Genomic DNA, 25,017 nt, shown 5'->3' with positions numbered 1-25,017 from the left:
TAAAATACTAGGCCTAAATTTGTCACTTGATAAAAAAGCAAGGAGTCAAAATTTTAGGTGGAGTTTTTAGTATGTTAAAAGCAAGAAGAGAAGAAAACTAGTGATCTTTTGTTTAAAATCTGATATTAGAACAGGAGTCTTACAGCATTTGCTGTCAATAACTATTCATGAAGATTTAGCAGGTGAAAGAATAATACAGCTCATCATTGTTTTCAATATTGCATAATTTCAAATAATTTGCTTTACCTTTTGGTAAAGTGTGCCACAAGGTTTATTATTTACAATGCATCAGTATTCATCATATCTACTAGAAACATTTACAAGACTTAGAAGATTTACTGTTTATCAATATAAATCTAGCTTCTAAAGGAATAAAACTCATTAGAAACTGTTCTAGTTCTGCTGAATCAAAAACACCCGATCAAGTCAAGCCACTTGACAAGTTCTACAAGCTTTGTTTTGTCAATAAGATCAAACTGAACCTAATTCACACTGAGCACACCTTGCAAATATTTGGCAATGACTTCCTCAGCACCCACTCAATGTTTCCCCCTACATTTTCCCATGTAGACTTCATGTACATTTTCCTTTTAGACTTCCAGTTCATCCCACTTAACCTGAAATCAGCCAAAGTTACTAGTAGGATCTGCATAGAACAAACATGCAAGGCTAGTTCCATATAAAATGAAACTAAACAGCATGCACAAGGTTAATGGGACACATATCCCAAGAGCTCATCATTCCTGCAAGTACCTGTGGTCAAGAAACAGTACATGGATGGCTCTACAGTTTCTAGCTATTTTTCACATGATTGCTATGCAAAAGGGGCACATCTAACATTAAGTACTGGAACACATTTTTAAAAACACGTCTTGGTCACTGTAGGTTTCAATGGATCCATTTTAAGTTGTATCTGTTGTTTGCAGAATACAAATTAATCTTATCTATCAGACATTGGTGCCATGTGGTTAACTGGAAGACAAGAACACCACACTAACAGCCCAACACAAAAGAAGTATTTATATATTATGCCACACTTAAAACACTAAATTTAGCAACCATTTGTTGCTGACTGTAAAAAACAATGAGTATGCTCAATTAGTATCTTCTTGAATCAATGCAACAACTTAAATATAATGAAAACAAGGCAACTTTAAGACAATTGCATGTGCAAAACCTCTTAATTTGCCAAGACTCATCATCTGATTTTAACATTGGCATTTTGAAGATTTTTCTCATAACATGACTTGCTGAAAAATCCTGTGCTGCCATTGACTAGGAAACAACAGTGGAAAAACTAGTTCACTGGATGAGCTGCATTTATGATTTTATACTGAAGTAAGCCCATACATACTTTTGGCCTCTAGTTTATTTCTTGCTGACAGAGTAAATGTAAGGCATATGAAGAGGTTCTCAAGCATCCCTGAATGGAGAAAAAAAAAGGCAAAAAGGCTATCACCTCTATATCAATACCTAATTTCCTCAGATTGGATATCTGTGAAAAAAATACACTAATGTAAATGACTGATGTAAAACTGTAATTAAGTGTACTTGTTTTGAAAGACTGAACAGAGAAGCAACTGGAAGTAATGATCTGTAAGCTGTGATGATAGCTTTGAACATTTTTTTGTTTGCTTTTAAGTGTCAGTTACAAAGATGTAACTATCATTAATAAATGTCATAATTCAAAACTGAATTAATTTTAATCATTCTGGATCAGTATTCAGGTGAGCTTCCAACTTGAAGAAAGCCACACAATTCTGATTTCCATTTCTCAGTACTAGAAATGCCAAAAACTTTAAAGACTGGATGCAGCATATAAAAATATGAGTTTCCAGTAGGACAAAAGTGAAAATGCCACTTTGGAAAAGGACAAAAGTTTACTATTTTTTAAAAATAAAGCACAAAGTGTAAACAAAATCAATATAACCACTAACAAGAATAACATTTACATGTCAGGGTAATAAGATACAGTTAGAATAAGGAGCACTATCAAAACCCTGCAACAGTGAGTAACTTTCAGTTTCCCAATTATAAATAAAAAGAACAGTTCTTTAATTAGGATAACGGTTCTATTCCAAGCTATTCAGTACAGCAAAGCTTAAGATGAATAACACAACATCCTACCACTGCTGCTTATGTTGAATACTATTATGTCACCCCACTCAAAACTAATAATGATTTTACAGGGACACCTATAGCCGCACTCTTCCAGACTTTAATATGAACTTTTGGCTGCCCTTCCTTTGTTGGCACCATAGAAGGAGCTTTATTGAGATCACACTAATGCTGACATTTCTCATAGGACCCAGTTATCATTGTAAAAGTACATCAGTTTGATACCAGGTTATTTACAGTCTCCCTTTAAGTCACGGGCTTGAGTTGAAAGCCAAGTCCACCATCCTCCCCACGTAGTGATAGGACATGGCACTACTTACACTGTCTTTGCAAGATACAGTGTTAGGGAGTGCTTGTGTTGGACCACACAGCACAACCTGGTGTGCAGAGCAATGCTAACACAGCTCACACAGCCCAGGCTCTGGAGTTAACAGTGCTCCGGTACAAACGTGTATGAGGCAGCAATTCAGATGCAGACACCTTGCAAGATGATACCCTCTACCTCAAGCTCTTGGAATTAATTTGTTTCAAAAAACAATTGTTAAATGTTATTCAGGCTTCAGTCAATGTTAAAAGGTTTCATTCTAAAAATGAAACTCCTTTAAACTAAAATGGATCATGGCAGTACTACTATATTTAAATCAAGTAACTGATTACAAAAATTTGGCAAGAATGTTATTCATGATAAAGCTAAGCGCCATATATTAAAGAAGTAAAAACTTTTACAAGTTACAGAAATTGGAGGAAAATGAGCTTTAATTGCCAGAGGATAACAAGCAGGAACAGTATCAAATAAAGGATATAGTGAAACTACTTCAAGAAGTACCTTTATATCAAAGGTTGACCCTGCAGAGAAATGGAAAATAACTTTGAAGTATTACTGATTGTATCACATTCTCTCTGCAGCACCATCCCACAAAATGCCCATAGGGAATTCTGTGAATTGTTTCCCCAGATGCCTTGCACACCAGCTGGTCAGGATTAAACATCTTGCCCATGGCACCTTTTAGGCCTTGAGGAGTGGCATTTTTGACAGTGTGACGAACAGTGTACAATTGTGTATGCCCCATGTGTTTAGGATAATCTAGAGTACCAGAAACACTGTTAAATCTACAGTTGTGATAAGAGTTAGAAGAAATCCACAGCAGCTATCCTTCTAGTTTGAAAGTTACAGACCTAGAATTTCTTCAACAATACACTCAGAAAACATTTGAGACTTGAATGCTGAATTTTTTTTATGTCTCTAAGTTTTTGTTATTTGAAGCATATAGTACATAGAAATCACAGGCCTACTTGCAGAATACCCAGTGCTACCAAGCACTTCACATCACATAACCAAAGTGACCACAACTCTGCAATTAACATGTTTACCCAAAAGGTACAGTCAGATATCTGCCTCACTGTGAATGGCACCATGCAAACGAAGCAAAATACCTCCCATAAAGGAAAAAGAAATCCCTAAACAAACACTGTTTTGTTTTCATTTGCATTAAAACACACTGAAAGATGAATTTTCATGGTAGAGTTCTGAACAGATTTTAAAATGTGCATTTGGATTAAGTCGTTTACTATTGTCATAGCTTTAAGTGACCCGTCCAGATGAAAAACTTCCATACAGACCATGCAGGTTCTTTTATTATTGGAATAAGTACTTTTGATTTGCTAATCGGGGGAGGGCTTCAACTGTCTTGAAAGACAGCGAATTCTCCTCCGACAAGACATCAGTGTTTCAGCAAAATACATGGCAACTTCTGAATTTTGGATAGAAGTATAACCCATAGGCTTCAGTTACAAGCTAATCTCTTGAAAAAAGCAACGATCTCCTTCAATACAATAGCTGACAGCTACAGTACATTTGATGCTGTTTAATGCTTGCCATCAGCATGCCAACTTATTTTCCTCATATACTATTGTTTAAAGTATAAAAGATTACATACCTAATTAGATTCTAATTAAGAATGCTTCCTGTTCAGACAAACATGTTTTGCTAACAAGTACAGAAACCTGTGGCATGAAAATGTTGTTTTTCTACACATTCATATTTACTTCCTGGTAATTACTTAAAGATGGTGGTTTTCTGTTATCAGCTTTATTGTTTAGTATCCTTCAAAAAAGTTGCAGGAACATTTTAAGAAACAGGAAAATGGCATATAGCAGCCTTACCCATAATCAAATGCAGTGATTTAGCTCAGTGATACTGAAAATGTATCATGCCAAAGTAAGTTAACTGTTTGTATGCTGCCTTATTAGACTTCCAGTGCACAATGAGGAAAAGTTTAGTAAGATGTTTAAGTTGAATTACATCTCTTTATGTCTGGATGTAAAAGTCTTTTCCTATTAACACCCTCATGCACACAGAGCTATGCACATTAACTTTGACCATTTTCTAGGACTGCTGTTTAGAATTTAAATCTGTATGAGCTTGTACTGTAGAAACATTCCAGTATCTGAAACATTTTCTTCCACTTACAGAAACAAGTTAAGGGCCTCAAACTTATTTAAAACCCTTATGAGGTAGGTAAAACCACCGTGGTTTGATCTGAGAAACATAGCAAGATGCACAACAGCAGAGGCATTAGTTTTGACACTGCACGAGGTAGTTTGTGGAAGAAAGTGGGGTACATTGTGCTTTCTAATAGAAAATACACTGCCATTGCAGAACATGCAATTCTTGATGATATTTAAGAACTGACGCCAGCTGTAAATGCAATTTACGCTTAGATATTAAGAAACATTTGGATGAAGATTCAGTTCACCTAAATAAATTTCTCATTACTAGGAAATTCTCCCTCCCCAATCTACTCAAGCAACCAACAACCTAACCCCTCTAGGTTCTCTCTCAGCACTATACAAACAATTCCAATTAAGTCAAGGATGTTATCCTTCATTAATCTCTTCTAGTTCTTCTTTATGGGATTTACTTCAAGCAGTCAACCAAGACACATGAAGAGAAATTACAGTACACAAGTTAGCGATCAAGTATAGTAAATAACAGTGGGTTTTCACAGAAACTCTTCCTTTGCTTGCTTTTATCTGACACAAGAATAAACTGAGCATCTGCTGACTGACTTTCTGCATTTCATTAGAACAGGAAATATAATAGTGTGAACAACAACAAAAAAGTAAACCAATCGCCATGCCCTGCTGTCTGGCTGGTGATTCTGCCCCTCTACTCTGCTCTGATGAGACCCCAGCTGGAGTGCTGTGCCCAGCTCTGGGGTCCTCAGCATAAGGACGTGGATCTGCAGGAGCAAGTCCAGAGGAAGGTCACAGAGATGATCACAGGGCTGCAGTACCTTGCCAAAAAAGACAGGCTGAGAGAGTTGGGGTTGTTCCACCTGGAGAATAAAAGGCTCTGGGGAGAACTTAGAGCAGCCTTCCAGTAATTAAAGGAGACCAACAAGAGTGCTGGAGAGGGACTTTGTACAAGGGCATGTAGTGACAGGACAGGAGGAAAGGGCTCTAAACTGAAAGGGTAAGTTTAGATCAAATTATTCAATTTCTTTACTGTGAGGATGGTGAGACACTGAAACAGGTTGCCCAGAGAAACTGTGCTTCTCCCATCCCTGGGAGTATTCAAAGCCAGGTTGGATGGGGCTTTGTGCAACCTGGTCTAATGGAAGGTGTCCCTGTCCGTGGCAGGGTGGTTGGAACTAGATGGTATTGAAGGTCCTTTGCAGTCCAAACCATTCTATAATTCTATGGTTGTTGATCATACATAAGCAACACTTAACTTTGTCAGTCATGACAACATCTTCTATCCAGTTTTGTTTTTACATTTTATGAAAAGAGCTAGAAACTAGATTGAACTGAATTGCAAGATTAAAAAGATATTTCAGGTTGGGGGCAGGGTTGTCATCCTTGCAGAGAGGGCATTGTCTGTTCTAAATAAAGAGCTCATTAGGAAGGAAGTGCTGAGTGTACCATGCAGTACCAAAACAATTACTTTGTTAATATGCAGATCCAGTGAAGACAAATTTGAGTCTTGTACTAACAACAGTGCCTGGTATCATTAGACAAAGGAATATTTGCAGTCAACGCAATATGTTATAAAAGGAACACAAACACAGGACTTAAATTCATCCACAATTAGATGGCAAGGATCCAAGATAATCTTATGGAAGCTCAGGCCACCTATCCACTAACACTAATGACACACAAACATTGGTATTTTAGGTTCAGTGCAGCTGCTTCAGTCCACTCCTGATACCTCCTCTGGGGAAACTATTTACTTACACAATTTGCCAATACCACAAACACAAAAGTCAGTTCCAATTAAACAAATAAATCTAATAAGAAACAAACTTACTTCTTTGGTCCCTGAGGATCGATGTGTTGCTCTAACATTGGAAATGTTCCTTGAGCTAGCTGGAGTCGCCAATGGAAGAGTAGTAGAAAGCTGAGGAGGACTCAAAGACATCAAAGGCAACCTGGTATTTCCTAATATGCACTGCTTGGAATTGGAATTTTTACTGGTGAAGCTCTCATTTTTACTGTTTCCTGAATCTGCATTACCAAACTCTGTTTTCTCCTTATTCTTGATTCTTCTCAAGCAGTCCTTCAGTATTAGCTGAGTTGCAGGCTGACTTAACCAGCACAAAAAGAGTTCATCCACCTTCATTTTCACTGCAGGTTGCAGAACTTTGCCAGGTGACATTTTCTGCCAGTTCTCCTGTTTTGTTGGTTCAAATTCAAAGTAAATATTTGACAATCATATAAATATTGCATTCACCTTTCAGTTTTTCACAGGCATTATTTAACAAAGTGTTAATATTTATTCCTTCAAGGTATCAACAAAAGTTGAGAATTATATTTTAACATGTGACTTCAACAACATCATATAAGTGTAAGCTAAAAATCAGAGTAAATTCCAACAATTTCTTTTAAATAATGGATAACTTCTTTTAAAAGCATACTGTGTAAATGGTGGAGACTAGAGACCAAGAAACTGTACTTGGGCTTTCTGAAAGAGATAGCTAACAAATATTACAAATATCCTCTAAGAATATGTGTTAAAAACATATGTATTATGAAAAATAAGACTTGAAAATACTTATAATTGAACATACTAAGAAGTAAATATCTAAGCAGTTAATGCTAAATCCTGGTGATAGAACAAATAAGATTTAATAAGCAAGTCTTCAGTCAAGAGATTTAGAACTAAGACTGAAGACTCAGTTTCCATTCTGAGGTTGTGACAGGGACTTAAAATCTTGCATCCCCTCATGTGAGTGATTCCCAAAGCTCTGTAATTTGGTATTTTAAAAACCTCCTATTTGACACTCACTTTTGCAGTTTTTCAAATCTAATGTAAAATCCAATGTAGCTCAAGAATTATGACAGTGTGATTTCAGGTTCAGTTACTCACCTGAAACAAACAGGTTTTTAGTAATTTTTTTGGTAGGTTTTTTTTTTTTTTTTTTTTTTTTTTTTTTTTTTTTTTTTTGTGTGTGTGTTAAAGAGACAGAGGACTGGAGTGAAACACTGAGAATAGAACCAAAGTTACCATAAAGATTTTCAGCATCCAATTACTCAATGATTTGGTACAGTTCAAATGAAAATCTATGTTTCCTCATGTTTGTGGTTTTTTTAAAAGCCCTTCACAGAATTTGATCAATATGCATAAACCATATAATAAAAGATATATGATTGATGATCTTAGACTAAATGATTCTATATACAAATACTTGGCCAAACAAGCTTTAAAACAAGCACTTCAATTTGGAAATGAGTAACACTTAGTGTGAAAAATGCGTATTTTATGACTGGCTTTTCACAAATATTAAAATGAATATTATATTTGTAATGTTAGAAAGTTATGCTGTATTAATTCTCTCAAATAGTGTGTTAAATGTAGTTTTAGGTTATAACATAATGTTAAAATAGAAACTATGTATGTGGGGTTTTTTACAGGAATGAGATACTCGCTTCGAGATAACAGTCCCAGAACACCTAAATCTTCCAGAGAAGAGGAATTTATGAAACTCTTATCAGAAGAAGCTAATTTCTTCAGGCCTTCCTCAGACTCGAAGATGCTGTGGGGATTAAAGGAAACAGTTGACATATAACAGACAGAGTTTCTTGTTTTAAATAGAATGTATGCATAACCATGAAGTATATATAAATATGCAAAAGTGTATTGTTTTAAGTGTGATTCCTTTGTTCACAAGGTATGCTTTTCGTGACTTAGTGTCTGACAGCATCCAGACGTCGTAATTATTTGCTTTTTATTGTCTTGTAATTGTCCTAACTCTAAATTTTTATTACTCTAATTGTATTACTATTTTTATAACCATTTTATTATTATTAAACTTTTAAAATTTTAAAAACCAAGTGATTAGCGCTTTTCACACATAGCAAGCGAACATCCTACTAAAGCCTAAAGCTCATCCTCGTCCCACGGCAGAACTAGAAGCCTTTTAACACTGCACCACCTAAACTTTCCAAACCGCTGTAACTTCTCAGTTTAGTTATTCTGTTTCTGACAATGAAGCCCACCTCGTTTCCCTAGTTTTTTAAGCTTAACACGTTCACGGTGCTGGCGGCTGCGCTCAGCCAAGCGCCATTCGCCTGGAAAGAAACGGTCCTGGGGAAGGGCCAGCCCGGCGCCGTCCGGGCACGGGCAGCCGGCGCTGCGGCCACAGGCTCGCTCCCCTGGGGCGAGCCCCGCACTTCGCCTTGCGGCAGCAGCTCAGGAGCAACGCGGCTCCACACCAGGAGACAGCCACACTCACCTTCCCCGTTCCGCCTCCGCCGCCGCCCCTTCCCGCCGCCGCCGCCTTCAAACGCGCGCCCCTTTCCGGCCCGGCCCGGCCGCCGCCATCTCGCGAGAGCGCGGCCCTTCCGCCCCGCGGGACGCGGCCGCCGGTCGCCATGGCGACGGGCCGCTCGGAGCCGCCGGGCCGGCGCGGCGCTGCCCTTCCCTTCCCTTCCCTTCCCTTCCCTTCCCTTCCCTTCCCTTCCCTTCCCTTCCCTTCCCTTCCCTTCCCTTCCCTTCCCTTCCCTTCCCTTCCCTTCCCTTCCCTTCCCTTCCCTTCCCTTCCCTTCCCTTCCCTTCCCTTCCCTTCCCTTCCCTTCCCTTCCCTTCCCTTCCCTCCCCTCCCCTCCCCTCCCCTCCCCTCCCCTCCCCTGCCCGAGCCGCCGCGGTGCCGCCGCCGCCGGCGGTGCGCAGTTTACAGCTCTGACAAGGTCTCTGCGTCTCACGGGCTGCTCCTCACTGTCTCTCTGAGAGGAGCCGGCAAAGTGATGAAGGGGCAGAGTGTCTCCTCAACAAGGTTGCTGATGACACAAAGCCCTTCAGAAAGACCTCGACAGAAAAAAGGGTCAGAGAACTCTGAAATTCAAAGACAAATGCAGAGCCCTGCACCTGCGGAGGAATAACCCTGGCACCAGCACAGACTGGGCATGACCTGCCGGGGAGCAGCTCCTCGGAGAAGGACCTGGGGGTCCTGGTGGACAACAAGCTGTCCCTGAGCCAGCAATGTATCCTTGGGGACAAGGCCAGTGGTATCCAGGGATGCATAAAGAAGAGCACTACCCACAGGTCGAGGGAGGTGATCCTGCCCCTCTCCTCAGCCTTGGTGAGGTCCCATCTGGAGTGTCCAGTTCTATGCTCCCAGCCCAAGAGACGTGAAGCTCTGAAGCTCCTGGAGAGGGTCCAGCAGAGGGTGACAAAGAGAATAAGGGACAGGAGCATCTCTGTTAAGAAGGAAGGCAGAGGGAGCTGGGCCTGTTCAGCCTCAAGAAGACATGATTAGGAGAGGACCTTTTTAATGTGTATAAATATCCAAAGGAGGGGTGCTGAGGAGATGGGTCCAAACACTTCTTGGTGGTGCCAACCACTAGTACATGAGGCAAGGGCCAAAAACTGATGCACAGGAAGCTCCACCTGAATATGAGGGAGAATATCTTTGCTGTGCAGATAACCACACATGCTGGAACGGATTGCCCAGATTGCCCAGAGAGGTTGTGGAGTCTTCCTCGTGGAAGATGTATAAGAACCATCTGGATGCACTTCTGTGCCATGTGCTCTAGGATGACCCTGCCTCAGCAGAGAGGTTGGATCAGATGACCCACTGTAATCCATTCCACACGATTTACCCATTCTGTGGTTCTGTGAAAGTGAGCTTGTTCCATCTGCTAAATGCTGTTAAAAGGAGAACACTAAATGCTCTTTCTACAGAATGGCTATGGTTACCACTAGTGTTACAGGATTGTAAATGATAGGATGAAAGAGGAGGTGGAGGCAGTAACAAATAGAAGGATAATCCTCTTACTAAGAGAACGATGTGTGCCAATCTGTTTGCAGCCCCTTTTTTGTACTGGAAAACATACACTGGGATTTTGTGGTTGTCAGCTTTCAGGGGCACCCCTTTGAGACTCCCTGGGTGCACTTATCAGTGGGGTTTAGGTGGTTGTCCATTGGCCCATATAGCTTTTTCCTTTGGTATTTTTACATCAGATTCCCTATTTCCACTGCACTGAGTTTTCCTCATATGGTTACACTTCACTTTTGTTAATCCATTTTACATTCTGCCAATTCCTTTACCAGCAGAGACACTACAGATTTATGGCAGGTTATTATTACAAATTGTTGGAACATTAATGTTGTGGAAATGGGGCTGTACTGAACCGAAGATGATACCGTGGTTTGAAGGGAAGGCTTGAAAATGCAAGTAAGAATAAAATGGGGTAAGTGAAGGAATGGGCTTGCTTTCTCATTTTTGGAAGCTTGTAGAGAAGATACAGAGATAAGAAAGGGCTGAGGAGAAACAAAAGCCAAGATGCTGTGAGAGAAATCTGGTACAGTCCAACACAATTATGTTTAGGTAATACCAGAATGATATTTTGATAATAACAGTCATCTGGAAAAACCCAGTATTACTCTATCAGAAGGCTTTAGCTTCCAGCTGTAGACACTGAAATATATTTTCAATATATTTTCACAAGTCTCAAAATGAGATTCTGCACTTAAGAAGACATTGAAAGTTCTTGAGGGAGTCTCTACTTTTTGAAGTAGGGTAGTATTATGTTTCCTGCCCATTGGTTGGTGAAGTTAGAAAATATGTTTTTGGAAAGCCACAGTGGACAAAATGGCATTTTTTAAACCGGAATAAAACGTTCAACATAACACAGTGGAAGCAGATGTCAAAGTACAGATAAATCTGTATATAATATGGAAGTAGCTTTTAAGTAGAGAAAAGAAATTTAAAACCCTGTGTTATGGATAGCAGCAAGATTTTTGGCGGAGAACTGAAGGGCTGAATTACGAAGACTGATAGCAGAGCAAGAGACATGGAACAAAGAGGACTTTTAAAACATTTTGAATGCCTTTGAAGCATTCCTTAGTGATGGTGTAGCCATCTGTTGATTGACATGTTGAAGACAGGTGGGAAGAGGGGGATCAGAGACTGACTTGACAGAGTTGTAGAGTTGGATATCATCTGCAAAGAGATGATGCCCTTTGTTGAAACTGGCAATGAGATCTCCCAGAGGAACATGAGAAATAAGAAAAAAAGAAATGAAATAAACCCTCTGAGAGATGCACACAGTCATAGTGTTCTCTCATGCATGCTAGTGTAGATTCAGAGCAATTCTAGCTCTGACTTCATTAGACTGTGTCATGGATAACATTGGTGTGAGAGAGGAATCAATTACATCTGCCTTCTGTTAAGAGGAAAACACTTTGGACATCCTCACCAGATTGTACCAGAACTGGTAATTGAGACAGATGTTTTGAACTTGTGTCTGGATGAATCAGGTCTGCTCAGCAGTGTGTCTGCTGGTAGGGGTGTGTGTTTGTAGAGGTACAGGGGCTCGAACTTGGGCAAAAGTGGAGAAATACCTAAATTGAACCTCTTTGTTCAGATCTTCCACCGAGAATTGAAACTTGAAATCCTTTTTGCCGCTATTTCCTTGTGCTTGCTTGACATGGTGAGTATAGAAGCTGAACCTTTTTTACATTGCTTTCAATGTATGGAAAACAAAAATCTGTTCTAGGGTCTTACCATTTTTATGAAATGTATCCATCTGGTTTAAGGATGGTCCCCTTTAAAAATCCACTGAATAATTATTAAATATTAAAGTACCGAGCATGCAATATCCAACTGATACCTGAAAGTTTAGTGATGGAGTCACACTTAGCATTGCTGTAAAAGACACAGACTATGCTTTAGGTGAGGCACTTGTTTAATAAGTGCAGCAGAGTGGTGCATTGATGTAACTTGAGCCAATTAATAACAGGAGTGCTTGGGCCTAACAGCCCAGTGCAGTGGAGTTAGGACACCATACTGGTCCCTCCTTCCATGCTGTGTGTGGAGGTACTAACCCCAGTGCAGAAACTGAAGAGCCACATCCAGCTCTTGTTGGCTCTGCTGCCTACAGCTCCTTTCTCATTTTGCTTCACTAGTATTGACTCAGCAAGTGTGATGTTAGCAGTACTGTCAATATATGTTCCTGGCTAAATATCAAAGTCTTCCTTTGCCTTTATTTGTCACTGTGTACAGTGGCACAGGGCAGTGGTGTTCATAAGGAATATTTCCATTCCTTGTAAGAATTTTGCAGTGAGAGCTGGGCTTCCTTCTGATAACCTGGGTTCTGTACAACTTAGACATACAGGTAGTAAAGATATGTCTCCAATCTCTCTGTGCTAAAGCAACATTTCTAAGGCCTGATAAATGTTATCCAGAGGTTTACATCTAACATAGATCAGCTGTAACACGACTTAAAAGTGTTCCTCTCCACTACTTAATAAGAATCTCAATTAGTATCTGAGGTACACATAACCACATTTTAGAAGTCTAAAATTAGATAGGATAAATGTGTTTGGAGAATTATATTTACTTGCTTGCACAGGGCTGTGTCAGATGTATGCTCATCCCATCTCAAAAGCAGTCATCATCCTTAAACAGAGTGACAGGTTGAGGTGGAACACATGCCTGAGATCAAAATACAGTTCACTGCAGGATCTTTCTGAGTTCTTATTCTGGAGCATTTCATGTGCCTTTGTGCTGGTTTATCTGGGCTTCACAGGGGTGGTATGGGCTTGCTTTGGGTTTCTGTTGAATATGGGGTTGGTAATGGAGAAATGTTTTTGTCATTGCTGAGCAGGGCTTACATAGAGCCAAGGCCTTTTCTGCTTTTCCTACTGCCAGGCTGATGAGCAGACTATGGTTGCATGGGAGATTGTGAGCCAGGACAGCTGACCCCAACAGACCAAAGGGATATTCCAGACTATATGACATCATGATCAGTATATAAAGAGGGAGGAAGAAGGAGGAAGAGGGGAATGTTTGTTTGGAGTCATGATTCTTGTCTTCTCATGTCACTGTTCTGTATGATGAAGTCCTGCTCTCCTGGAGATGACTGAACATCTGCCTGCCCATAGAAGCAGTGAATTAATTTCATTGTTTTGTTTTGCTTGCATGCATAGCTTTTGCCTTTCGTCTTAAACTGTGACTCAGTTAAACTCTTAAACTCAACCCATGAGTTTTCTCACTTTTACCTTTCCAGTTCCCTCCCTGATCCTGCTGGTGGGGGAGTGAGTGAGCAGCTGTGTAGTATTTGGTTGATGACTGGGGTTAAACTATGATAGCCTTTCACTCAGAGAAGGGAAATACAGTACCTCTTTTGAATGCTGGTTTAAGGACAATATTGCATTTTGATTAGGCTTTTGCTTTTATAATTATTTTGCTGACATATTTCACAACTTTGAAATGTAGGCATGTGAAGTCCAGCTCTAACCTGTATATAGGTACTAAAATAACTGTGTCTCGATTTCCTGATGTGCTAACTTAGTTGGAAGCAGGTGTGCTGAATATCTCTGACAAACCAGTCACTTTTATTTAAGTTGTTGTTATTGGAAATTTTAGCCAGATGGGTTCATTGAGGTTCCTTGTAAACCTGCTTATGGTATGCAGTCAAAGAGACTTCAGGGGAGTGTAAATGCTACTTTCCATCAAGTGAAGGATAAAGTCTAACATAGTGTCACTCAGATTCCTAGTCCTGGTACTAATTTGGGGGGGAATTAAGAGGGTTTTGCATGCCTTATGCTGCATCAATTAAAATAAAGATAAATATTAAGAAAACTGGTAGTAACATACATTGAACTATGTACCCATACCAGCTAACCATACCACTCCATCATTTCTTCTAGCAGTTTACCAAAAATAGAGCTGGAATGGTGAACTGTAGGTCATATGGCCTCCAGAAGTAGCATCATAAGCAGGCAAAGATATGTCAGCAATGCTGACTTGGTGCACATGTTTGGCAGCAAGCAATGCTCTCTGAAGAGCCTAATACTGGGATCTGAGGCTTGAATTTTCTCTGTCTCCTACCACCTTGAGGTAGAATACTGCGATAATATAGGATCTGATTGTGCTGGTGCACAACTCCTTAAGAGAAAATAAGAGATATAATTACAAATTATTTTGTAACCTGCCAGCTTTCATCGTGAGTAGAGGCATTTAAATGTTCTGTACTTGCAGACACATTTAGTTTCCTCCTTATGACATGCACCATGTAGTTAGAATAAGGCCTTGTCCCTGGCTCTCTCCTTACCTGAGCAGTTGGCTTAATGCAGGAATATTACATCTCTGCAAGAAAAAAAGAGTATAAAATGTTGATTCTGTAAGAGCAGGTGCACTACAAGCCAAACGAGAAAATTGATTCAGCAGTTGTTTGCATCATGTTTTTAGATTAATTCCTACTGCATATCACTGTAGCGCTCTAGCAATGAGCAGTTCTTATGCATTTTACTGAATTACTGGTGGTGTGTTGGTTTTTTTCCATGGGGGCCTTGGACTGAGCTATGTTTACAGCAGTCCAGATGTGAAGACTGGTTCTGCATTAAGTCACCCTGATCTTCTAATCCCAGGTTCACATACTTCTAGTGCTGCATTTTATCCAATGGTTTTATCTAGCATTGTATCCAGGTCACATGGAGTTTATGGAAACCTGCTCGAAATGCAGTCTCTGGGGTGGTGTTTAACAAGGTGTGCATGAGGATGTTTATGGGGTGTGAGAATGGGAGTCCATTCATTCTCCACGTTGAGTGTTACTGAGCCCAGTTCTCTTCTAACCTTGTCCTGGTGCAGTCATTAAAGGGGAGAGAAGACTCTGAGCTCTCCTATCCAGCAGCCTGTAATGTCTGCCAGCTACTTGTCTGCTACCATGCCCAGGTGCTTGGCTCTTGCATCTCCATCACCTGGCTAGGACCCAGTCTGAAGAATTGAGACTTAAACTTGTTTTGGGATAGAATCTACTTTTATTTATTTCATCAGATTATCAATGGGGCAGTGTAAAACAACGCCTCTACTCTTTTTCTACATTGGCAGTTTTAAAGAAGTGTAAATCGTGTAATGGACAAGTATATTTTTATTACTTGGTATCCATAATTGTTTCTGTAATAACATGAATATTTATAGGGCAGGGTCTTTTGAATACCCACTTACATAAATACATGCAATAAATAGAAGCTGCAGTAAACCACAGAATTTTGCCAGCTACCACTGCTCTGATCGCTCACCGAACTAAAAATAATTAATATAGTTACTTGTTGGATTACAATACAATGAGAAGTACACACCTAATAAATCACATTTTTTTTATTATTATTTTCTAAGTATCTGGCTGCTTGAGTAATATTTTACAACTTTGGCTGAATTCACCTTGTGCTCTTCAAAGTCAGTAGCAAGATTTCCAGTTTTCATAATGCTATGAGATCAGACACCTATGCTCTGGGGGGTTTAATTCACTGCTGCATTACTCCATTTACAAGATCTGATTTGCTATTTGACTACTATTTTCATTCAGCAAAACTAAAAGATTAACTATTTCTAAATTTATGAGCTAATTAGTACACTAATACAAACCACATTTATAATTTTCCTGAGTTTGCTTAATCCTTCTTCATTATGAAAGTCAGTTCAGATGTCCGTAAAAGCTTACAGGAAAAAAAGAGAAAAGTATTTGTTTTCATTTTCATTAGGGAAAAGTGAAAATTCCAAAAGATTCTGGGCAGACAGAGCCACATTCTTTTGCTCTCATTAAAGTCCTTTTAGTTACAGTAGTTAGAGGAGGAAAACACTGTGCAGCTCTAGGCATATGTCTGCAAGGTTGCCAACACCAATAATTTTATCACAAGTTTAATAAGATATAGTGTTTTTCTTATAAAGCTCCAGAGTCCCATGATTATGTAATAATGTTATCTTCCATTAAACGTGCATGTTAAAAGGAGTCCTTGTAGTTGCAAAGAAAGTACTGGAAATACAAAATTATTGGTTCAAAAATCCTAAAAAAAAAAAAGAAATGAGCCGCAGATAATTTCTTTAAAATCAAGATTTTAGAGGCAATCTCAGATTTTAAAAAGTGTTTATTAATCAAATATTGTGTCAATAGTGGCACTAATTCCAGCAGTATTACTCTTTGAATATTTTTGTATAGAATCTGGTGCTACTTTCTTGATATTCTTCCCCTACCCTAGAAACTTCACTTAAGACACAGAAACCCTACACATTTTTCTGATTTAAGTGCATCAGAATGCTGAGACGTAGGGTTAAGAGTTGGCTACATATTTTAGATATTGGAGCCAGACAGCAATTCAGTCTAATAATGTGCATGTCTACTATTTCCTGAAAATTTGCTGGTACATGACCCTTTATATGCATATATGTGACCCTACAACAAACTCTTTTATGTGGTGCCAAAAAATGGCATTAGCTTCAGCTGCTTTATTAAATTGCTACCCAAGCTGGCGTACATTCAGAGTGTATCAGCAGCTCACGCGTGCTGTGCCAGCTAACATGGGAACCTCTGCTCCTCTCCAGACTCCCTGGGGTAAGCACACAGACGAAGAACAAAAGCCTCTTGAGCGCTGGGCCAGAGTATTTTGCACCCTGTCACAACCATGTTTGTCCTTTGGTCTGAAAAGAGCACTGGAGAAACATTAACAATGGCTATCTTGAGCTGCTTTACTGCCCCAGTCCTCAGTGAGGCAGCATATCCAGCAGACAAGGAGTCTGGCTTTTAAGAAGCATTTATCAAATAGGCTGCAGCTGTGATGAACCATACTGTTCCCAGCTAAATATTCTGTCCCAGAGACAAGGTTAGAGAAATAGTCCCTGTAATTAACATTTACCTTTTAATACTACCAACTGAAAAAAGAAGTGAATGTGACAGCAGTCAGCAACTGCCAAGGTATAGATCCAATATGGGACTATTATGGAAATGAGAAAAGTGCGCACTGAAAGAAGACAAAGCTTGCATAATGTTCCACATGATCCCGGGCAAAATAATTGCAGCTAAAGAATGTAATTTGAATGTATGAAGAGTATTCACAGTGGCTAAATTTATCTGGGTGATGCAGACTCCTCTGGGCTGGAGCTGGTTTCCTGATCTGAACTGCCCTCCAGAAGAGTCTGTTGGTGTCCCTTGGTTGTGAAAGTTCCCCCATGGGGCTTAGTGGCCATAGGCTAATATGGCCTTTGGGAATAGTCCCCATGGTAACCTGAGACTAGCTTGTATTAGTATTTCAATGGTGCTGTTTCCTGACTTTTAAGCACTTCCTCACATAGCTTGACTGTCCTGACTCAGTACTTAGCGCTTCTGCAAGGACTAAGAACTCTTCTGGAAGGAACAAGATTGGAATGCAACTTTTCAACAAAATTAAAATATTTTTCTAATTTTCCTTTTTACTTTGTAGTAAAAATTGCTGTCATATGTGTCTTACACTTCTAATATTCCCATAGAGGTGTTCACAAAAGACATTCCAAATAACTCAGCGGAAGTAAACTCATGCAGCAAATGTCCTTAGTTCTGGATCTTGAAATGCAGATAATCAATTTGTCAGAACTATGCACTTGTTTTCCATACTGTTCAGGACAGAGGACAAGCTTCTACTTGAATTACTTGAAAATCACATGCTTAAATCCTCTTCTATGACATCTTAAATTAATTTTTGTGTTTCTGATTATATAACACACTCCAAAATGCGTATCTATTTGGTATCTATTCACTTTTACCTACAAAATAGTGCATTTTAATTATTTATATTCCTGCAAGTCCTGAAGATGTAAGAGACCTGGGAAGAGTAGTTGGGTTCTTATTTTTTTGTTCATCAGTGTACCTATTAGTGGCTTCCATTGCAGAACCACCCTTACGCCATATGGTGCTGCATGTAATGTTTGGTTCCTAAATTTCTCTTATGGGAAAGGCTGAAAAAAATGTTGGTGGTTTTTTTTTTGGTTTTTTTTTTTTTTTTTTAAATCTGGGGCTTGACTGAAATGAATATATTTGTGTGTATTCTTAGGTTCAACTCTTTGCAACTGCTGGTGGATCACAGGTTCTTGCTATCATTCACCATTTCCTGCCAATATCTCTTAATTTAAGAGTTAGTTCAGCATTAAGAGCTTTAACTTACAAGTTAAAGCTCTTTTTTATTTCTGAAAAAGCCATTATCCTTGATAGTCAGAGCACTCATCCTGCTCCTTAGAGTGCTTCTGGGCATACTTTTCCCACTTGCCTCTCACTCCATCTTTACCCTGTGGCTGTGAAGCTGCATGAACTGATAAGGCAAACTGCACCCATAGGTTACTTAAATTCCCTGTGAGCATACCCAGCATCATGCAGAGCTCTGTCTTTCTCCAGGGGAAGATGAAGTCTGAGCACTGCTTACTTCTGGTGTGGAGGAAGGAAAATTTATGAAAAATGTTCTTCCCCAGTTCTGAAGGTGTGTCTCCCAGATATGGGGAAGTTTCTCTGACTAGGAGTTCCCCTCATCGTGCTGTCCTGGATAATGCCTGTGCACCAGGTTTGTATGTGTGAGGTGAGAGCAGAAACACAGAGGAGGCACAAACTCTAGTACAGTCACTAAGGGCAGCCTAGGACTTATTTTTAGTGCCTTACATTTAGGTTGCTGCATCACATTTTTGATTATGTGTTTGTGGTGCCTACAGTTAGGCATTCCTTGTGGCTTAAATACTCCAAAAAATTAGTAAAGAAATAAATGGTATGTAGTATTTGAAAACCAATGTAATTCCGTGCACCTCTAGAAGGGAGGAAAGTAACTATTGATGGAATTTTTAAACCAAACTAAATTTATGCAGTGTCCTTATACACTTGTTTTCCTGAAGACATCTTGTCCAAGCCCACATGTCCAAGTAAGTTTCATCAATAGTGTGGTGCCAGGTTGGCGTTGTTCAAATCAATTGTTGTTTTGGGATTGAACTTCACAAGTAGCAAGAGGATTTTCCAAAATTAAATGATAGTCCTTGGAAAAAAATGAGATACCTGATGACATTATTTGACAAATCTTTCAGGGATGTAAATGAAACATTTCCATCAATGTCAAAAAACTTGAAGTGATTAAAAGGGCTATGTTTCTTTCTCAAAAAGAATTTAAGACATATTAAAAGACTTCAGTAACCCATGATTGAACATTGCAGGTACATACTGAGAACAGGCCTGTTTTTTTCCCAGTTTTCTACTCATTCATTTGAGCACTCTTACAACGATGCCTGCATTTTCCCCCAAAGGTGGCTGCTTTTCACATCTTCTAACCTTCATAAATTCTTAATGTTTTACTATACTTTTTGTGGTGGAAATGTTATTGGTTAGATAATAAGAAAAAACCTCAGTTCTACCATGTAATGTGCATTTTTTGCACCTTATGAGAATATTGAATAGACTTCATTATTTTTTTCAATACAAGTCTGAATTCTACCATTTGATTACCTGAACCAAAAGCATTTCAATTTGCCATCCATCACCCTGACCAGTGTAAAATGCTGAATATTCAGATTAAATTGGAACTTTTTTTCTATGAATAAGGAATTTGATTCAATTCTATAATATACAGTGTCTCTGGGGAGAGGAAATTGAGCTGAAGGTCGCTGAAGGCAAGTGAGAAAATTGTATTATCCAAATACAAAATTCTTTTTCTTATCATCAAAACCTGAAATACAGCCATGGGGAATAAGGGGGTCAGGAGAGAATTCAATTAGAGATGAAAATGGAAAAGGTGCATTTTTCAACTCACCTTTCATTTTTCCAAACAAGTGGCAGCAGTGAGCTATACAGGGACAATGAAATATTTGTCAAGCTTTTTTTTTTTAAAAAAAACAAACTTCTAAAAAACTTTTTTTAAAAGTATAAATCAGAAAACATTGTCAATCAGAGACAGTTACATTCTCTCAAAAGAGTGATTAAAAGTCCATATGAATGTGGAATGGCCAATTTTTTATAGCCTTAACCATTGCAGTTTTAGCTTGTTCATCAGTGGTGGGGAGAGGTAATGAATATATAATTATGAAAATTTGTATGGATAGAATTCTCTTGTTTAGAAAGACTTCTCAAATGTTTGTAATCAGTTCTCTCTCTAAGACAGTTTGTGATAACAATTTCTGCCCTTTTCCCTCCTTAACTCCTAATTTTAAATGATAAATGTTCAAAATCATTGTGAAAGTGTGATGGTGTTATGCCATAATGATGCATAATTTTCTCTTTATTTTGAAGTTTCTCTGTTTTGGTGCAGATAGCAAGCACTTATGAAATAAGCCAGATCTTGCCCAATGTGGGCACCTGTGAAACATTAACAATTACAGATACAGGCAGTGATTTAGCCAAGATCTGCTGCGCTTGCTCAGTTCTCAGCTGCACAACTGGATCACTGCACTGTGTCTGGCCTTTGAGCTAATGCTGAAGATAATGGTAGAGGAAAGGAGATTTCCAGTGAGATCCTGGAATGCTAATTTATCAACTTCATAAGCTCACTCTGTAAATTACAGTGTGATTCGTAAAATCAGCTTGCGATATCTCAGGAGTTCTTATTCTATGTCTGTACTTGTTGGTTTAATTTGCAGTCATTTCCTAAATATTTATTCTTTCCAAGAAAAAGTCACTATAATATTTAAAGAAACCTTTATGTATTTGGTAAGGGATTATTTTTAATAATTTATCATTACATATCCATTTATGGTCTTTCTAGTTAGAATAGATGGTGTCATATATAGCCAAACATTTAAATATATTTTAATTCTAAGGAGCCTTTCATTCATATTACAACTGCCAGTTCTGAGCTTGGATTTTCTCCAGTGTTGGCTAAAACTTAGTGAAGTTTTTATCATATTCTATAAAAAGTAATTTGAAAGTATTGTTAATCTTGAAGACAAACGCAGTCACCTCTGAGAAGTGACCTGGAAAGAAAATCTTCAAACTCGGTGTAATAATTAAAATCTGGTAATTGCCTTTTTGGTGTATTTGTAATACTGTATAATTATTAAGTTGTGAATGTCCTATCTGTGGAAGTGTTCAAGGCCAGCTTGGATGGAGCTCTGAGTAACCTGGTCTAGTAAAGGGTGTCCCTGCTCATGGTAGGGGGATTGGAACAAGGTGGTCTCTCAGGTCCCTTTCAACCCAAGCCATTCTATGAGTCTATGATTAAAAGCATACTATATTGACTATGAAGCTATTCTGCTCTTCAACAAAATAGTTGCTTTTTAAAAATCTGAACTTAGCGAGCCCAGCCTTGGTTCTTTAGTGGTGCAAGGTTCTTTAGTATGTGCAGATGCAAAATGAAGCCTTTTACCTCTTTGTGAGTACCTCCAGTTGGTATTGTTTGGAAGTGGAAACAACGCATTACCCACCACATCTCAGAACACATGACAGAGTTCAGAGAGATGAATTGTTTTCTCACAGATTCAAAGGTCTTTAAAACAAATGTCCATTCTCTGGACATTCTCTAAATTATCCTTTTCTTGTTCATGGGAAAGAAATTTCAATCTTTGTTTTTTTTTAAATGTAAACCAAAATTATGTTTCAATTTTTTTTTGCCCTGTTTAATATAAAACATAATGGGCTATGTTATAGACACAGAAACGAGCTGGAGTGAGAATTCATTTTCTGTACATTTTTAAAAATATTTTGTTATGAGCCGGTCTGCATTTAAAGTGCCAGAACACCTCTATAAGCCTAGTGCCTAATAGATTCACTGGCTTTCAGTGGAAGTGAAAGGGCTCTTCTGTTCAGATTGGATTGCAAGATTGGGGTCTTTGTAAAATAAAATGCCTGCTAGATAGATCAGGACTGTCTGCATGTTACTTATATAATGCAATATGAATAATTTTTTTTTTTTAAGTGACAGAGAGTTTTATATTTTATATCTAATGAAATAAAGCTTACTCTAATTTTCATTTCAGCCTGTCACAGGAACAAGAATTTCATCTACAGTTGCTGAATTTTTCAAAGTGAAGGAAAAAGGACATTACATAGGTAAGATTATTCAGTCTGGTTCTGTTTGAATCTACTGAATTCCTTCTGTTTGACAAAATGTAAAATTAATGTTTTTGGAATCTGGGGACTTCAGTAACCTAAGAAAATTAAAAAATAAAGGGAGTTTTATTGAATTGAAATAGGTTGTTAGAAGAAAATCAGCCTCTGGTAAAGGGAAGGGAAGAAAATGATAAAGAGAAATCACATTGACAGAAACCTCAAACATTATGGAAAACAAGTAGGTCAAAAGAGTTGTTCAAAACAATATACCTTTGGAGTATATATTATCAGAAGCCCCACTAATTCTTTAGGCAGAAAGACACCTGAGATCAAACAAATGCTAATTTGTATCTAACCATTAAACAGTTACTTGAGTGATGGGAACAAAAGAATATATATAGTGCAGAAAATGAAACCAAGATTATTCAAATGAAAAGGTATTATACTAAAATAATGGAAAAGGAAATATAAAATGCACTTGATTTTTCAAAATAAATAAAAACCTCAGTGTTTGGGCATCAAGTTCTGTTGGATAGATCTTCTGTAGAAATTTGATTATTAAATCCTAAGGTATGGGAATGGGAACTAAAACCAACGTCAACCACCTGGACTGTAGGGAGGAGCTTCCTTTTTAAACTGACTTTTATGGTCTGCTGGAGAATGCAGTGAAATAGAAGTTATGCAGTAAAGTGGCAGTCAGGTAGAAGCAAGATGTATCAGCAAACCTCCACTTCCCCTCAGAAGTATCACTTTAAAAACAGATGGGTTGGAAGATGTAGGCAACAAAGAAGGAAAAGGGTTTCATGAAGGCTCTAAGCATGATATGTGAGATGTTTTAAGATAAATGCTGGAGATCTTCAGCTCAGGTTACCTCAGTGAGAGTTGAGGCTGGGTGCCAACTTGTACTTGCAAGGCCAAACCAATGATGTAAAAGGCCACATGTATTTTTTGTTTCCTTAATGAAGATAGATAATTCAAATGGGAAAACGCTGCTTGAAACTGCAGCCTAATGGCTGTTCTGTAGTACAGTGAAGGAGCTGTGTTGACTAGGCAAGAGACTGACCTACTTAATCAAATACCTTTGGGAAGAATTTTTAAGTATCAAAACCCTTTTCCACACAGTGTTATGGTTGTGATATTAGGCATTCAATAGTCAGCAGCTCCCATTGGGTAGGGTGGTAAGCTCAGCTCAGCCCTACTGTTTTTCACCATGTGGAAAAGGTTACACAGATGGAGCAGGAGACAAGTGCTTTGCTAGACCAACATGAATGGATGGAACTGCCTGTCCCCATGGTTCTGAGCATCATTAGAGACAAGTTGCTTGTTCAATTGGTTTTGAACATTCTGCATCATGGACTACAGCCCAGGGGATGAGCCAGGCTCCTTAGAGCTTCTCCAACTCTAGTCTTTGTCCCGTGAGACTATTTTGCTCCTGGAGAAGGGAGAGAATGGAGGGATAAAAGTACAAAAAGAAGTCACTTTCCCTCATGACTTCTGCTGGACTCCCAACAAATAAGCATCAATACTTAAGAGGACAGTACTACCTTTCTAATGCAGTTCTTTAATTTGCTTTTGGTTTATCTGTGGTGAATTTAGATAAGCCAGATATTTAGAAAAGTTCACAAAGAGTAAAAGAGATATTTTGGAGAAGGACACTTGGAACTCACTTGAGTAGGTGAAATTTTCTTATGACTGCTGGAACATGTGATACAAATCTGTTTTTCCTCTGAAGATTTCAACTTTAGCAGCTTACGGATACTGTTGGATATGCTGGCCAAAAGAACCATTCCAGCTCCCCTTCATATTGCTGGAAGAGTCATCTTTAAGGGTCTTGGCCAGCAGTATGAAGTTGTAAACTCCTTGGGTATAAAGGAATTTCCTAGCCACAAGTCAACACCACAATTTCTGAACAGTTGAGTTCAGTGCAAATGGTGTAGAGCATTACAGAATACCTGGTGAAAAAAGAGCCTGCCCAGGTGATTGTGATGTGATTGTACTCTGGTAAGAGAAATGCATCAGTTATCTCAGTATATTTTGGATCAGAGTCTAAATAAGATGTGGAATACCTTGAGATACCAATGATTTTAGCAATACTTAATGTTTTGACCAGCAGGATATTGCTTTACCAAGACAGAGGAGGGGCATAGTAGAAGATAATTTTACTCAGTAAAATATAAGTGGAATAAAGGCAGGCAGAAGCTGCCAGAATTGGAAAGCCATACTTCACAGACTTGTTTCATCTATTTAACAGAAATTTGCACAGTGGCAACCCCCTTCCTGGTTTTCCATTTTTATAACTTTATAATACCAGGGAAATATGTTAACGTGAATATGACTGTGTTTCTTTTATTTATATAAGAATAAACCTCTTTTCTTTCAGCTGCAGACTCATTATTGCAACAGTAAACAAGAAAAGAGGGATCAATTTTAAACTGATAAACAGTGAACATTTTCACTGGGTAGAATAAGTTATGTTGAGATTACATGCTGAGAGCAGATCAGGAGAAAGTCAGCACTTGTGTTTATTGAGTTTTTCTAATGAAAAGTAAACTCACAAAGCCTTGTTTATTAGGTTTTTTTTTAAGAACAACAAATTGGGTCCTGTGGTATGCACATATACATATTGACAGTTAA

The 25,017-nt window shown here is 38.6% G+C and overlaps 1 protein-coding gene across 3 annotated transcripts in view; it reads right to left on the bottom strand.

Moving 5' to 3' along the window:
* Positions 1–9,009, bottom strand: part of PPP2R3B (protein phosphatase 2 regulatory subunit B''beta) — a 52,937-nt gene extending 43,928 nt beyond the window's left edge. Inside the window, exons 1-2 of one of the 3 annotated variants that reach the window (XM_030277387.4) lie at positions 8,853–9,009; positions 6,428–8,153 (exon numbers count right to left, since the gene is read on the bottom strand). In XM_030277387.4, coding sequence (XP_030133247.1) covers positions 6,428–6,775 — 348 coding nt within the window. In that variant the 5' untranslated portion in view covers positions 6,776–8,153; positions 8,853–9,009. The other 2 variants (XM_072932029.1, XM_072932023.1) reach the window with 2 other exon arrangements.
* Positions 9,010–25,017: the final 16,008 nt, after the last annotated feature.

Source organism: Taeniopygia guttata, chromosome 1 (genome assembly GCF_048771995.1).
Source record: "Taeniopygia guttata chromosome 1, bTaeGut7.mat, whole genome shotgun sequence".
Lineage (NCBI taxonomy): Eukaryota > Metazoa > Chordata > Aves > Passeriformes > Estrildidae > Taeniopygia > Taeniopygia guttata.
This window is presented reverse-complemented; position numbering and strand designations above follow the sequence as displayed.